The sequence below is a fragment of the Phocoena phocoena genome, chromosome 17, assembly GCF_963924675.1.
Source record: "Phocoena phocoena chromosome 17, mPhoPho1.1, whole genome shotgun sequence".
Lineage (NCBI taxonomy): Eukaryota > Metazoa > Chordata > Mammalia > Artiodactyla > Phocoenidae > Phocoena > Phocoena phocoena.
Window position 1 is genome coordinate 36,051,493 of NC_089235.1, and position 14,809 is coordinate 36,066,301.

The window sequence follows — 14,809 nt, forward strand, 5'->3', positions numbered from 1 at the left end:
TTGTTTGTCAGATGTTCATATTTCTCAAGAATCTTTCCATCTGCTTCCTCTCTATCTCCTTCTGCTCTTTTGTAGTTGTTATTCTTTCTGTCAGTCTCATGTATTCACGTGGCTTCCACGATAGAGTTCATAGAATCTTCCCCCAAATGTCTTTTACTAGCACTGACTATTGTTGTAAGCAACAGTCCCCTATTTTAAACTGTCTAGAAATGTCACCTCATTATGTTACTAATTTAACTTCAACAGCTTGAGAGCATTATAAATCTTCATTCTTAGCTTTGCAAGAAGACACATCTGCATTTGAATCTTGACATGGTTTTCTGATGTTTAAGTTGGGCAAGTTATTCACTGCCTCTGATCCTTTATTTTCCTCATTTCTGGATTAAGGGTGATAACTCCAGCCTTAGGGTTGTGCTGTAGATTAAATTTAATGCACAAGTACATAGTTGGTGCTCAGTAGTGCTAATTTGTTCCTGCTTCTTTATTCAAAATACTAATATTTTCTCAGTTCGCTATGCCTTCCTGTTGCTCTAATTTTACAGGTTCTATTATTCAAGGCCAAGTTCAAAATGTTGTTTCTTCCGAAATGCTTCTGAGGGACCTCAGGTACTATATCTGCAATTACAGACTCAAATCTTAACCCTTTTCTCCTTGTTTGTTGGCATTTTCTATCCTCATTTTATGGCTCTATCTAATATCTCCTTCTAGACAATGATATACATAAAGGCAGAATTTGTGACTGATCTGTCTTTGCATCTTCCACAGCAACTAAGTGGTACAGGATGTATAATCTATATCTAAATCTATACCTGTCTATATCCATGTGTGTGTATATGTTCTCCTTTGTCCTCTGGCTTCCTCTTCAGTATAGCTACTGTATATGTACAAAGAATAAAGATAGAATTTTTTTTTCTTAAATATAAGTTTTGATTAGATAAAATTTTAACTTTTAACATAAACCATCTGATTATAAAAATCTTTAAAAGTTAAATTACAACAAAGTTTTTTTATGCTCAAATGATTCATAGTAGTTGTGAACACTTGACTGAAGAAAAGCTCAGGTGAGCTACAAAAAATATGAATTGATACATGGTTCTGATAAGTGGGGTCTGCACAATGGACTTTCTTATTCTTGTGAATTTCATTCATACACTTTGTTTATTTTTTAGATTAAAAAGCCTTACATATCTGAGTATAAATCATAACCAGCTAGCCAGCATTCCTAGGGAACTTTGTTTCCTTGAGAATCTTTCTGAACTTCAACTTAACTACAATCAGCTCATTTGTATACCCAAAGAGATTAATTTCTTGAAGAAGCTCCAGAAGCTTCTTCTGGTCAGGAACAACATTGAATCTTTGCCAGAGGTAAGCAAAAGATGGAACCAAATTTTCTTTTGTTGGTGAAGAACTCATTACACCATGATAAGGAGCAGTTGAAGAATAGATTTGGGCATCTGAGTACAAGAGGTCATTTGCTTTCCCTCTGATTAGGTATAATCAGTTCCCAAATCCCTATGACAAAGGAAGGTTATAACCTGGATTTTTTCACAAAGCTAGGGATGCCAGATTTAGTAAAAAATACAGAATGCTTAAATCTGAATTTCAGATTACCGATGAAGAATTTCTTTTAGTATAAGTATGTTCCAAATATTACATGGGACGTATATGTTTTAAAAATCTTACTTTTTTTGTCTGAAATTTAAATTTAAGTGAGTGTCCTGTATTTTATCTGGCAACTCTATATACAGCACAAAATATTAGTACTTTTTGGTTTTCAAGTATGTGCTAGATATCTTCCATTTTTTCTTTACATCCACTCTCCATCCTTTTCCAACCTGCTCTGTGCCTGGGAGACTGACCCGTATGGGCATCAATGAGCTCCTTTGTCCTCAGGCTTCCTCTAGGATATGGCCAATGAGGGGCAATAGCAGGAGGTGAAAGGGCAGGGGGATATTGAGTACCATATAGTTTTCCCCTGGTGTTCTCTCTAATAGGGTGCTGTGAGTTGCCTGCATGCTTTTCTGGAGGGTCATAGCAAATGTCAGGTGATCCTCAATGGACATTATTACATTCCCTTGACTCTTTAGGCCTGTGGTATTACAGAACTCCCTGCTGTTGCTAGCTTTTGGGAACCTTGTGGTTTTAGGGAACTACCTTTCTTGGTTTAGGGAACCTCGTTGATTTCCCTGAACCCTGTCAAACTTTTATAAATAGTGGCTTTATTAAACTCTCCTCAAATTTCCCAGTTTAAGAGTACCGTTTCCTGTTAAGAACCTGTCAACGGCTTTACCTTCCTTACTTATGCAAATTAGAATTAATTTGATAGGAGGAAATGCATGGCATAGAGTAACTTGAGGAATAAAAAAACAGATTAATTCCTACTGTTTCACTTTTCTCTCAAGAAGATATTCCCTTGGGACTTCTCTGGTGGTCTAGTGGTTAAGAATCCACCTTACAATGCAGGGGATGCGGGTTTGATCCCTGGTCGGGGAACTAAGATCCCACATGTTGTGGGGCAATTAAGCCTGTGTGCTGCAACTACTGAGCCCACACGTCACAACTAAAGAGCCCGCCTGCCGCAACTACTGAGCCCGCGTGCTCTGGAGACTGTGCGCCACAACTAGAGAGAAGCCCATGTGCTGCAATGAAGAGCCTGCGCTGCAACTAAGACCCGATGCAGCCAAATAAATAATAAATGAATAAATTTTTTAGAAAAGAATATATTCCCTTTAAAAGGTCTGTGCACCCTGTAATGTGATATGTAAAAATATACCAAGGTATAGGCTATAAATAAGTATATTTCGAAAATTTTATTGTTATATTCCTTAAAAATTTGACTTACTATAAACAATAAGAAAATGTCTTGGAATTACAGATTAAACCTATTAAAAGCATGTCTCCCTCATTTGAGGGAAAAGCAATAACAGCAGCAATAGGATCATCATGAAGCATTACATTACTTAGTGTTCATAACAACTTTATAATGTATCTCTTACTATACCCATTTTAGAATAAAGATCAGAGAGGTTATGTGACTTGAACATAGTTTGCAAAAGTCAGGAAAAGAGCTCAGATCCATGTCTGTCTAACTTAAAAGTCCGTATTTCAAATCAATAGTCTTACAATTTTATAAACCCAAGGCGTTTAGACTTTAAAAAATTTGAATGCTAGTAAGTCCTGTCCTGAATTATCATGTAAAGAATGCCTATAATCATTTATGTCCTTGTACATTTAATACATTTCAGTCTATCATTGTTCTTTTTGGTCTGAATTATAAATGATAAGACATTACAGAAAATACTCATTTGTTTTGTTACTAAACATATTATGAATCATTTTCTGGTACATTATAAATTATGTGTATGTCTGCACACATGCATATGAAGGTATATGCCCATCCAGTCACATCGGGCATGTGGCTAGACTAACAGATTTCCCTTATAAGGAAAAGGTTGTGTTAGCACAATGCCACACAAAAGGTAGATGTGAAATAAATACCAGTGGAATTGTTGATAGAAATAGCTTTCTAAGATTATGTCTGTGTTCTGTCTCCCAAAGGTTCTTTCTGTTTTAATGATAGAAATGTCCACTAAGTGCTCACTATGTATTAAGCCCTTCAGTAAGCCCTTTTGATTAGTAATTTATTTAATGCATTCAGCATCCATATTGAAGATAGTGGCTTCCATTAACATTTCCATGTTACAAATGGAGAAACTAAAGTACAAAGATTAAGAAATTTGCCTATAGATATATAGTAAGTGTTGGAGGTGAATTTGAACCTACAGATATTTACTACAAATACTCTAGTTCTTGGTCACCATGTATGTTGCCCTGGAGTGGTCAGAGGAAATGGAGAATTGAAAGAATCTGGTGATCCAGACCTAGTGATCTCCCTGGGGAGATATACTGAAGAATTGACCAGGTAATTAGGAAAGGTGGTCAACTTCATCAAGTTTAAGCTTACAAGAAATGTTTGTGATTCTACATATTAGACTTTTAAAAAGCTCTCTCCCTCTTTTGTTTCCTGACACAGGGACTTTGTGATCTTTTGAACCTAAGAATCCTAGACATAGCTGGAAATGTTATTCAGATATTTCCACCAGGAGTAAGTAGAGTCAACTTGAAATATAATTGAAAAATAATTTTGTTTATGCTATTGGGAATAGGAAAAATAGGCAGCCAGTAAAACCTATAGTAATTGGAACCTTGAATTATACAGATAACTCAAAGATTTGCTTTGTTCTGGAATTTCAAGACCTGTTCTTTCCCATTCCTTCCTTTGTGTTCTGTGCCTGCTGAACTTGTTTGAACTGAGTGAACTCTGATTGTTATCATAAATATTTTAATATACTAGCTATGGTTAAATGGTTTTTTTTAATCATATACTGTTTTTGGTCACCTCAGACTTTTTGAAAATATTACGTTCCAGAACATATTTTTATCTCTTGAAATTAATCCAAAAGAGACACTACTATTAGTTGTTTTTAAGCCATAAACAGTGGCTTTTTTCATTTGGAGATGAATTTTGACTTTGCTTTATATCAAATAACTGAGAAGCAGTTGGTCTTAGCAACTTGTAACTTCTGGGAAAGAAATGGCAGTTTTTCATGTTGGCATGAACATGTTTCCACTGCAAGGTAGTAATTAGAAGCCCATCAATCCACAAGGTATTCAATAAATAGTTGTCAGTCCATTAATTACTTTTTCTGATTGATCAACACAAAATTGAGATTTCAGTCCTTTTTACCCACTGAACAATATTTTACACTGAAGATGACTCAAATAGGAAAAATGAGTGTAATTTCTGTGTTTTAGAAAAAAATGTAGTTTTTTTGTGGTAAATTATACATAACATAAAGTTTACCATTTTAACCATTTTTAAGTGTACAGATCTGTGGCACTATGTATATTCATGTTGTTGCATAACCATCATCACCACCTGTCTCCAGAAGTTTTCTATCTTTTCAACTGAAACTGGACCCATTAAACACTATAACTTCCCATACCTCCCTCCCTCTAACACCTGGCAACCACCATTCTACTTCTTGTCTCTAAGAATTTAGCACTCTAGGAATCTCATATGAATAGGATCATACAATATTTGTCCTTTTGTGACTGGCATATTTCACATAGTATAATGCCTTCAAAGTCTGTATATGTTATAGCCTGTGTCAGATTTCCCTCTTTTTATGGCTGAATAATATTCCATTGTATGTATATGCCACATTTTGTATATTCATTCATCTGCCCATGGACAATTGGGTTGCCTCCTCCTTTTGGCTATTGAGAATAATGCTGCTGTAAATATGGGGTACAAATATCTGTTCAAGTCCCTACTTTCACTTCTTTTGGGTATATACCCAGCAGTGGAATTGCTGAGTCATATGGTAATTCTATGTTTTAGTTTTTTTTAAGGAATTGCCAAACTGTTTTCCAAAAGTACAGTTTTGAATGTTTAATAAGCACTGGATGTTGTTAATGTTGACCTGGTAAATGATGCAAGATTTTTTTCATCCTGCTACAAGATATTATTCATGTCTTCATTTAACTCTTTTTCTGCCCTATGATGCCTTCTCTGATTGCCAAAGCAGCCTTCTGATGCTAATTCTTCTCTGGTACCATTATAGTTTGTACATACCACAAAGTAGAGTAATTCTTTTTAAGTCTGTCTTCCCATTAGACTGTAATCTTACAGAGGAAAGGAGTACTCTTTTTAACCTTTATACCTGCAGTGTCTTAAATTTCAATTGAATAAATGTTAAACAAATAAATAAAAATAATGTTCTTAAACTACATTCAGTATTTGCCTTCGTAGTATCGTGAATTCACAGTTTCTTCTACAGTGATTCTGTACTTACAATTTTGATAAAACACCATTATTTAGATCCCATTAATTTAGAGTAATTTTGGCAGAATCTGAGTTAGTATCACCTTTGTAACATCTATTTCAGAATTTTCTGAAAACTCTGAAGTAAGATATTCTGTGAATTCATCTGAGCTTTGGTCCAACTGGTTCAAGTTATTAAAATTTCCACATTTTATTAGATGGGACAACTAATGGGGAAATGATGAACACAGAGGATAAATGACTGACTCTAGGTTATGCCATGATTATCAGTGAAAGAGAGTAAGTTTCAAAATAATGGTAGTGAACTTTAAAAGCAATTAGACCATCCTTTTCAGGAAGCAACATAGTATAGAAATGAAGAACATGGACTTTGGGGTCATATACACGAGTTTAAAGTTCTAATTTTCTATTTACTAACTTTGTAATCTCTAACAAGTGGCTTAACTTCTCTGAGTTGCTGTTTTATTTGTCAGATGGGTATATTAATACCACTAACTTTAGGAAGGTTGTTAAGTTACATAATGATTTAAAGCATTTTGTACACAGTCGGCATTCAAGGAATGGAAGCTCTAATGATTATATGTTGTTTGTACAATATATACCAATAGTGAAATACTACTAATATGTATAATTATAGTGATCATCCACTGTCTACTAGCATTAATAGGAAGAATTAACCTTGTGAGGTGCATGTCCTAAAAACTTATTTTTATTATAAAAACTTTCAAACATACATAAAAACAGAGAGAAAAGCAAAAGGCAATTCCATATACCTATTGCCCTGAAGTGTAGTATTAACCCAAAGATTTGAAAATGTGCTCTGTAGAAGTTTCTTTAAGTGGCTTATTGCTTACAGCTATTGCTTTTTCTTTTTCTTTTTCTTTTTTTTTTAAATAGGGCTTTATTTAAGTCTGTTGCTATTTTATGACCTGAAACTTGGTGTGCTATTTGGAAAATGCAGTTGTTTCACAGAAGTTTGGTTTTTATTCATATGGCTTTTAAATATTTGAAACTGAATTTTCACCAGGATTTTTGTATAAGAGTATACATTAAATGTAGATCTGCAGTAAGACAGTGGGACTGTTATAATTATTTGTTCATATGTGTTGAATACAAAGAATTTCTAGATTATTAAGAAAAATGCCATCATGATCAGATAGTGAGTTAGCTGTATTAGAAATGCATTGGTCCTTTTATTACCATGTAGTCAGATCTAGTACATTGAGACTTTAATTTCTTTCCTTATCTCTTTTTTTCTCTTCTTCATTTAAACTTAAAACTTTTTTTGAAAGTTGTACAAATTATACATTCTTCTTAAAGTTTCAAACAACAAAGAAATACAGAATAATAATAAAAGTATCCATTCCAGGACCTCTACATGTGTGTTCTTTAGAAAAGTCTGTTAAAGCATATATATATATATATTTTAAAGAATTTTAAGGGAGTTTATTGCCAGAAAGAGCCAGCGTCTGAAAAGAGAGCTATAAATGCTCCTAAGCAAAGGTAATCACCATCCTTTCAAAATATGCCAACAGGAAAAGAGGTGCCAAAGCAATGTAGTTCCAGAAAGGGAGTCTTCCTCCTGCTTCCTTGAGGTGTGGCAGGAAGGTCCTCAAAATCAGGCTGTCCCCTAAGGACTTCATTCTACTACAGAGCAGGAAGTCACTTCACCTCTCCATGGCCCTTCTCCTTCTCTATCTTTCAAATGGAAGATCTTTTGGTGATAATGATATTGTTTATCCTTTCCTGTGTATTGTGAGCTTGTTGGGATGATCACATTCATCATTTAGCTGGACCATTTACCGTTTGCTGGACCATGAGGAGCCACATTTGAAACCCACCAAGAGGAATTCACAGCCCATGGAGATCTTAAACTCAGAGCACAATTCAGAAACTGGACATGATTTTGGTGTCTTTCTTTGAGAAGAGGATGATACATTTTCAGTTGGGCATAGGTATTTGAATGAGATTAGATGTGCCATTTTTGGAATTAGATATATGGAAAAAAGAAAGTGTGTGGATGTGGGCACTGAAGAAGGTGGTTAATAATGAATAATACGTTTTTCACGTTATGCTATGTCTGGATTGGTTTCATGATACTTAATTTCCCAGTATAAATTTTCTTATTTATTTATTTATGGCTGTGTTGGGTCTTAGTTGTGGTACACGGGATCTTTCATTGTGACACATGGGATCTTTCATTGCAGCACACAGGCTCCTCTCTAGTTGTGATGCGTGGGCTTCTCTCCAGTTGTGGAATGTGGGCTTCTCTCTAGTTAAGTGTGCAGGCTCTCTAGTTGTAGTGTGCAGGCACCAGAGCACATGGGCCCTGTAGTAGCAGCACGTGGGCTCTCTAGTTGTGGCATGCAAACTCAGTAGTTGTGGCACTCAGTCTTAGTTCCCCGACCAGGAACTGAACCCGTGTCCCCTGTATTGGACGGCAGATTCTGAATCACTGGACCAGCAGGGAAGTCCCTGAATTTTCTTTTTAAAGAAGTACCATCCAAGTATGTAAAAGTTGTCATTGGTAGTAGAAAGATCAGTAGAGAGAAAGCAAAACTCTGGGGCTGATTTCTTGATTTGATATACCATTGCACTTTGAGGAAATTTTCAGTGCCTCAGATAAAATTATTTGATATCCAATTCCTATCTAAGACATGTCAAACTTATTCATTTTAATAGTTTGCAAAGTGTCCTGTGCTTCTTGGATGAATAGGGATTGTTAAGATTTTTTTTAAGATAAATTTTTTTTCTCCCATTTAGTTCCCTTGTCTTCAAATAACCTGTGTAAATAACATTTTTCTGGTCATAGAAGTAATTAATTCATTGTAGAAAATCCAGAAAATAAACAAGGATAGAAAGAGCCAAATATAAGGTATCTTTAGGTTTGTCTCCCAGAGTATTTATTGCTGTTTTTTTTCTTCAAGTATCTTATTTTTATATGTGCACTTAAAAAGTTGAAAGCATATTTCATAAGAAATATGTATCTTGTTTTTTCTTTTAACATTATATATTGAGCACTTTCCTTAAATGAAAGTTCTTCAAATATGTGACTTTTAATGACTGGGTGCCCTTTTACCTTTTCTAATCATATGTTCACTTTTTCTTACATTTTTTATTATATTGATGGAATTGGATGTGGATTTTGAATGAACAAGCCTTTGAGGAAAAGGATGATCTGAAACAAAATGTCTTTTATTTGTATCTCTTTTGGAGGGAGTAACAATTTTGAGACATGGCCTGTGATGGATAGTGAACCATAAGGAAACATTGCCAGTTGCTCAGATAGTGGGGGAAACAGTGATGCTTGGTTTACGAGTTTCCTAGTTCTGCTGTGATGAAGTACCACAAACTGGGCATTAAAATAACATGTCTTTGTTTTCTTATAAGAACACCAGCCCTAGGATTAGGGCCCACCCTAATCTAGTATACTCTCATTTTAACAAATTACATCTGTAAAACCTCTTTCTAAATTAGGTCACATTCTGAAGTTCTAGGTGGACATACATTTTGGGGGTATGTCTCATTATATTTGGGTAGAATAACTCATTATATCTGGGTAAAACAATGAGTTTTATTATTCTATCTAGCACCTGTATGTGTGAGAGATATAACTCTCCTAAGTGAGGCTTATATGACAATTCAGTTCAACCAAGCTAAACTCTCTTCTGTGATTTGGTCATGAAGATTTGAAGAATTTCTATCCTCAGGAATTTCTGGGGAGACAAGTAAACAAATATGAATGTTGTTCTGTAAGAACTTTGGATTTCATGTTTGAAGTGGGCCATAGAGAGATCATAAGAAAAATATAAAGACAGAAATTTAAAAGTAGAAAAATTAAAGAAAGTGGCATTAATTAGCTTGGAAAGAGAAGGGAGGTAGGTAGGTGCTAATTTCATTGTTAAGTTCATTATATGAAGGGAGACAGCAACCAGCTGCCTTAATAACTTTTTTTTTTTAACTTTTAATAATGGAGAAAAAAAACCCCACACTGTGATTTGCTGCAGAAGGGCTTTGGATTAAGATGTTATAGAGGGATTTCTAGGAGGAAAGGGTTACCAACCTCTTTCTAGATTCTAAAAGAAAGAATAGAAAACTCAGTCTGAAGTAGTTATGATTCAGCCATTTCAACAGGGAGAAAAGTAAGTCACTGAGTTTTTTAGTTACCTTGAAGCAATTATATATATATATATTTATCTTTAAGAAAGATTTTTCTCTGGCTCCTGTTTCCCTCAGGAGACTGGTTGTTTCTCAAACTGCAGTCATTTGAAAAAAAGTTGACCTGACAAAAGTGAGAAAAAGTTTTAATGGTCATCATCAGGTGGTATAATGATGTTTATTTTTGATGTGAAGTATAGAACAAAATATTATAACAGACAAAATAGACTTTAAAATAAAGACTATTACAAGAGACAAGGAAGGACACTACATAATGATCAAGGGATCAATCCAAGAAGAAGATATAACAATTGTAAATATTTATGCACCCAATATAGGAGCATCTCAATACATAAGGCAAATGCTAACAGCCATAAAATGGGAAATCAGCAGCAACACAATCATAGTAGGGGACTTTAACACCCCACTTTCACCAGTGGACAGATCATCCAAAATGAAAATAAATAAGAAAACACAAGCTTTAAATGACACATTAAACAAGATGCACTTACTCGATATTTATAGGACATTCTATACAAAAACAACAGAATACACTTTCTTCTCAAGTGCTCATGGAACATTCTCCAGGATAGATCATTTCTTGGGTCACAAATCAAGCATTGGTAAATTTAAGAAAATTGAAATCATTATCAACTATCTTTTCTGACCACAATGCTATAGACTACATATCAATTACAGGAAAAAACTGTAAAAAATACAAACACATGTAGTCTAAACAATACATTACTAAATAAGCAAGAGCTCACTGAAGAAATCAAAGAAGAAATCAAAAAATACCTAAAAACAAATGACAATGAAAATACAACAACCAAAAACCCATGGGATGGAGCAAAAGCAGTTCTAAGAGGGAATTTTATAGCAATACAATCCTACTTCAAGAAACATGAAACACCTGAAATAAACAACCTAACCTCACACCTATAGCAATTAGAGAAAGAAGAACAAACCCCCCCCAAAGTTAGGAGAAGGAAATAAATCATTATAATCAGATCAAATATAAATGAAAAAGAAATGAAGGAAGTGATAGCAATGATCAATAAAACTAAAAGCTGGTTCTTTGAGAAGACAAACAAAATTGATAAACCATTAGCTAGCCTCATCAAGAAATAAAGAGAGAAGACTAAAATCAATAGGATTAGAAACGAAAAAGGAGAAGTAACAACTGACACGGCAGAAATACAAAGGATCATGAGAGATTACGGCAAGCAACTCTATGCCAATAAAATGGACAACCTGGAACAAATGGACAAATTCTTAGAAAAGCACAACCTTCCAAGACTGAATCAGGAAGAAATAGAAAATATAAACAGACCAATCACAAGCACTGATATTGAAACTGTGATTAGAAATCTTTCAGCAAACAAAAGCCCAGGACCATTCACAGGTGAATTCTATCAAACATTTAGAGAAGAGTTAACACCTATCCTTCTCAAACTCTTCCAAAATATAGCAGAAGGAGGAACACATCCAAACTCATTCTATGAGGCCACCATCACCCTGATACCAAAACCAGACAAAGAAGTCACAAAAAAACACTACAGGCCCATATCACTGATGAACATAGATGCAAAAATCCTCAACAAAATACTAGCAAACAGAATCCAGCAGCACATTAAAACTATCATACACCATGATCAAGTGGAGTTTATCCCAGGAATGCAAGGATTCTTCAATATATGCAAATCAATCAGTGTGATAAACTATATTAAAAAATTGAAGGATAAAAACCATATGATAATTTCAGTAGATGCAGAAAAAGCTTTTGACAAAATTCAACACCAATTTATGATTTAAAAAAATCTCCAGAAAGTAGGCATAGCGGGAACTTACTTCAACATTATAAAGGCCATATATGACAAACCCAGAGCCAACATCATTCTCAGTGGTGAAAAACTGAAACCATTTCCACTAAGATCAGGAACAAGATAAGGTTGCCCATTCTCACCACTATTATTCAACATAGTTTCAGAAGTTTTAGCCACAGCAATCAGAGATGAAAAAGAAATTAAAGGAATCCAATCGGAAAAGAGAAGTAAAACTGTCACTGTTTGCAGATGACATGATACTATATAGAGAGAATCCTAATGATGCTAGCAAAAAAACTACTAAAGCTAATCAATGAATTTGGTAAAGTAGTAGGATACAAAACTAATGCAAAGAATTCTCTTGCATTCCTATACACTAATGATGAAAAATCTGAAAGAGAAATTAAGGAAGCACTCACTTGTACCATTGCAACAAAAAGAATAAAATAACGAGGAATAAACTGACCAAAGAGACAAAAGGCCTGTATGCAGAAAACTATAAGACACTGATGAAAGAAATCAAAGGTGATACAAACAGATGGAGAGATATACCATGTTCTTGGATTGGAAGAATCAAAATTATGAAAGTGACTATAATACCCAAAGCAATCTGCAGATTCAATGCAATCCCTATCAAACTACCAATGACATTTTTCACAGAACTAGAACAAAAAGTTTCACAATTTGTATGGAAACACAAAAGACCCCGAATAGCCAAAGCAATCTTGAGAAAGAAAAACAGAGCTGGAAGAATAAGGCTCCCGGACTTCAGACTATACTACAAAGCTACAGTAATCAAGACAGTATGGTGCTGGCACAAAAACATAAATATAGATCAATGGAACAGGATAGAAAGCCCAGAGATAAACCCACACACATATGGTCACCGTATCTTTGATAAAGGAGACAAGAATATACAATGGAGAAAAGATAGCCTTTTCAATAAATGGTGCTGGGAAAACTGGACAGCTACATGTAAAAGAATGAAATTAGAACACTCCCTAACACCATACACAAAAATAAACTCAAAATGGATTAAAGAGCTAAATGTAAGTCCAGACACCATAAAACTCATAGAGAAAAATATAGGCAGAACACTGTATAACATAAATCACAGCAAGATCCTTTTTGACCCACCTCCTAGAGAAATGGAAATAAAAACAAAAATAAACAAATGAGACTTAATGAATCTTCAAAGCTTTTGCACAGTGAAGGATGCCATAGAGAAGAGAAAAAGGCAACCCTCGAATGAGAGAAAATATTTGCAAATGAAGCAACTGACAAAGGATTAATCTCCATAATATACAAGCAGCACATGCAGCTTAATATCAAAAAAACAAACAACCCCATCCGAAAATGGGCAGAAGACCTAAATTGACATTTCTCCAAAGAAGATATACAGATTGCCATCAAACATATGAAAGGATGCTCAACATCACTAATCATTAGAGAAATGCAAATCAAAACTACAATGAGGTATCACCTCACACTGGTCCAAATGGCCATCATGAAAAAAGTCTACAAAAAATAAATGCTGTTGAGGGTGTGGAGAAAAGGGAACCCTCTTGCACGGTTGGTGGGAATGTCAATTGATACAGCCACTATGGAGAACAGTATGGAGGTTCCTTAAAAAACTAAAAATAGAACTACCATATGACCCAGCAATCCCACTACTGGGTATATATCCTGAGAAAACCATAATTCAAAAAGAGTCATGTACCACAGTGTTCATTGTAGCACTATTTACAATAGGTAGGACATGGAAGCAGGCTAAGTGTCCATCGACAGATGAATGGATAAAGAAGATGTGGCATATACATACAATGGAATATTACTCAGCCATAAAAAGAAATGAAATTGAGTTATGTGTAGTGATGTGGATGGACCTAGAGTCTGTCATACAGAGTGAAGTAAGTCAAAAAGAGGAAAACAAATATCGTATATTAACGCATATATGTGGAATCTAGAAAAATGGTACAGATGAACTGGTTTGCAAGGCAGAAATAGAGACACAGATGTAGAGAACAAATGTATGGACACCAAGGGGGGAAGGGGGAGGGTGGGATGAATTGGGAGATTGGGACTAACATATGTGCACTAATATGTATAAAATGGATAGCTAATGAAAACCTGCTGTATAGCACAGGGAGTTCTACTTCACTTCGCTGTGCAGTAGGAACTAACACAACATTGTAAAACAACTATAACCCCCTCCAAAAAAAAAAAAAAAAGAATCTCTGGAGTGCTTGTTAAAACCCAGACTTCTGGGCCCTACCCCTAGAGTTTCTGATTCAGTAGCTTGGAGAGTCCAGGAATTTTCATTCCCATTAATTTCTTAGGTGATCCTATTGCTTTAAGTCTGTGGACCACACTTGGAGAGCCACTGGTCTGACATATAGAGCTGTGGTAGAGCTTGGACTTGCACTCAAGACTTTTGCTGCAAGCCCATATTAGAAGCCTGCCTCTGAGAGAAAATAAATGCTGGGGAATCTATTCTTTGTCTCAGGAGTGACAGGCAGGGGCAATCCCTGTTATGTTACACAAATAAATAAGACATTTCTTTCATCTCAGTGAGTATTTGGGTTCTGAAGATTTCCCTGTGTCCTTGACTAAAATGATACTCAAGGAACTATAGAATTCTTGTATACTCTGGAAAGTACTTTACATAGAAACTAGGATTTTGGTATGTGAGCACAAGGAATGCCTATAAAGTTGGAAGCTGAATCCTCTTCAGCCACTCTGGATGTAGTTGGTGCATATATGCCATTACATAACCTCTTAAATATGTATTCATCAATCTAAAAATTGGAGAGGTTTCTAGCATATGACTTTAAACACTAAGTTTTATTTTGGAGAAAGCTTGGCAAGGCCAAATCTTTACCATGTAACTTTTAGTTGTTTCTGAGTTTTGTCTTCATAAAGTTTCCTATTTACATTGGATCTAGAAGTGAAACTCAGGTTTAGCTAAAACATTTAC

General features: G+C 35.0%; 1 protein-coding gene across 2 annotated transcripts in view; it reads left to right on the forward strand.

The window, feature by feature from the left end:
- The window catches only part of LRRC69 (leucine rich repeat containing 69), a 92,307-nt gene that overhangs the window by 16,901 nt on the left and 60,597 nt on the right, over positions 1–14,809 (forward strand). Inside the window, exons 4-5 of one of the 2 annotated variants that reach the window (XM_065895676.1) lie at positions 1,170–1,365; positions 4,034–4,105. The exons of the other annotated variant lie outside the window; for it this stretch is intronic. Of the exons in view, the coding sequence (XP_065751748.1) occupies positions 1,170–1,365; positions 4,034–4,105 (268 nt within the window). The remainder of the gene's footprint in view (positions 1–1,169; positions 1,366–4,033; positions 4,106–14,809) is intronic. 2 annotated transcript variants of the gene reach the window in all.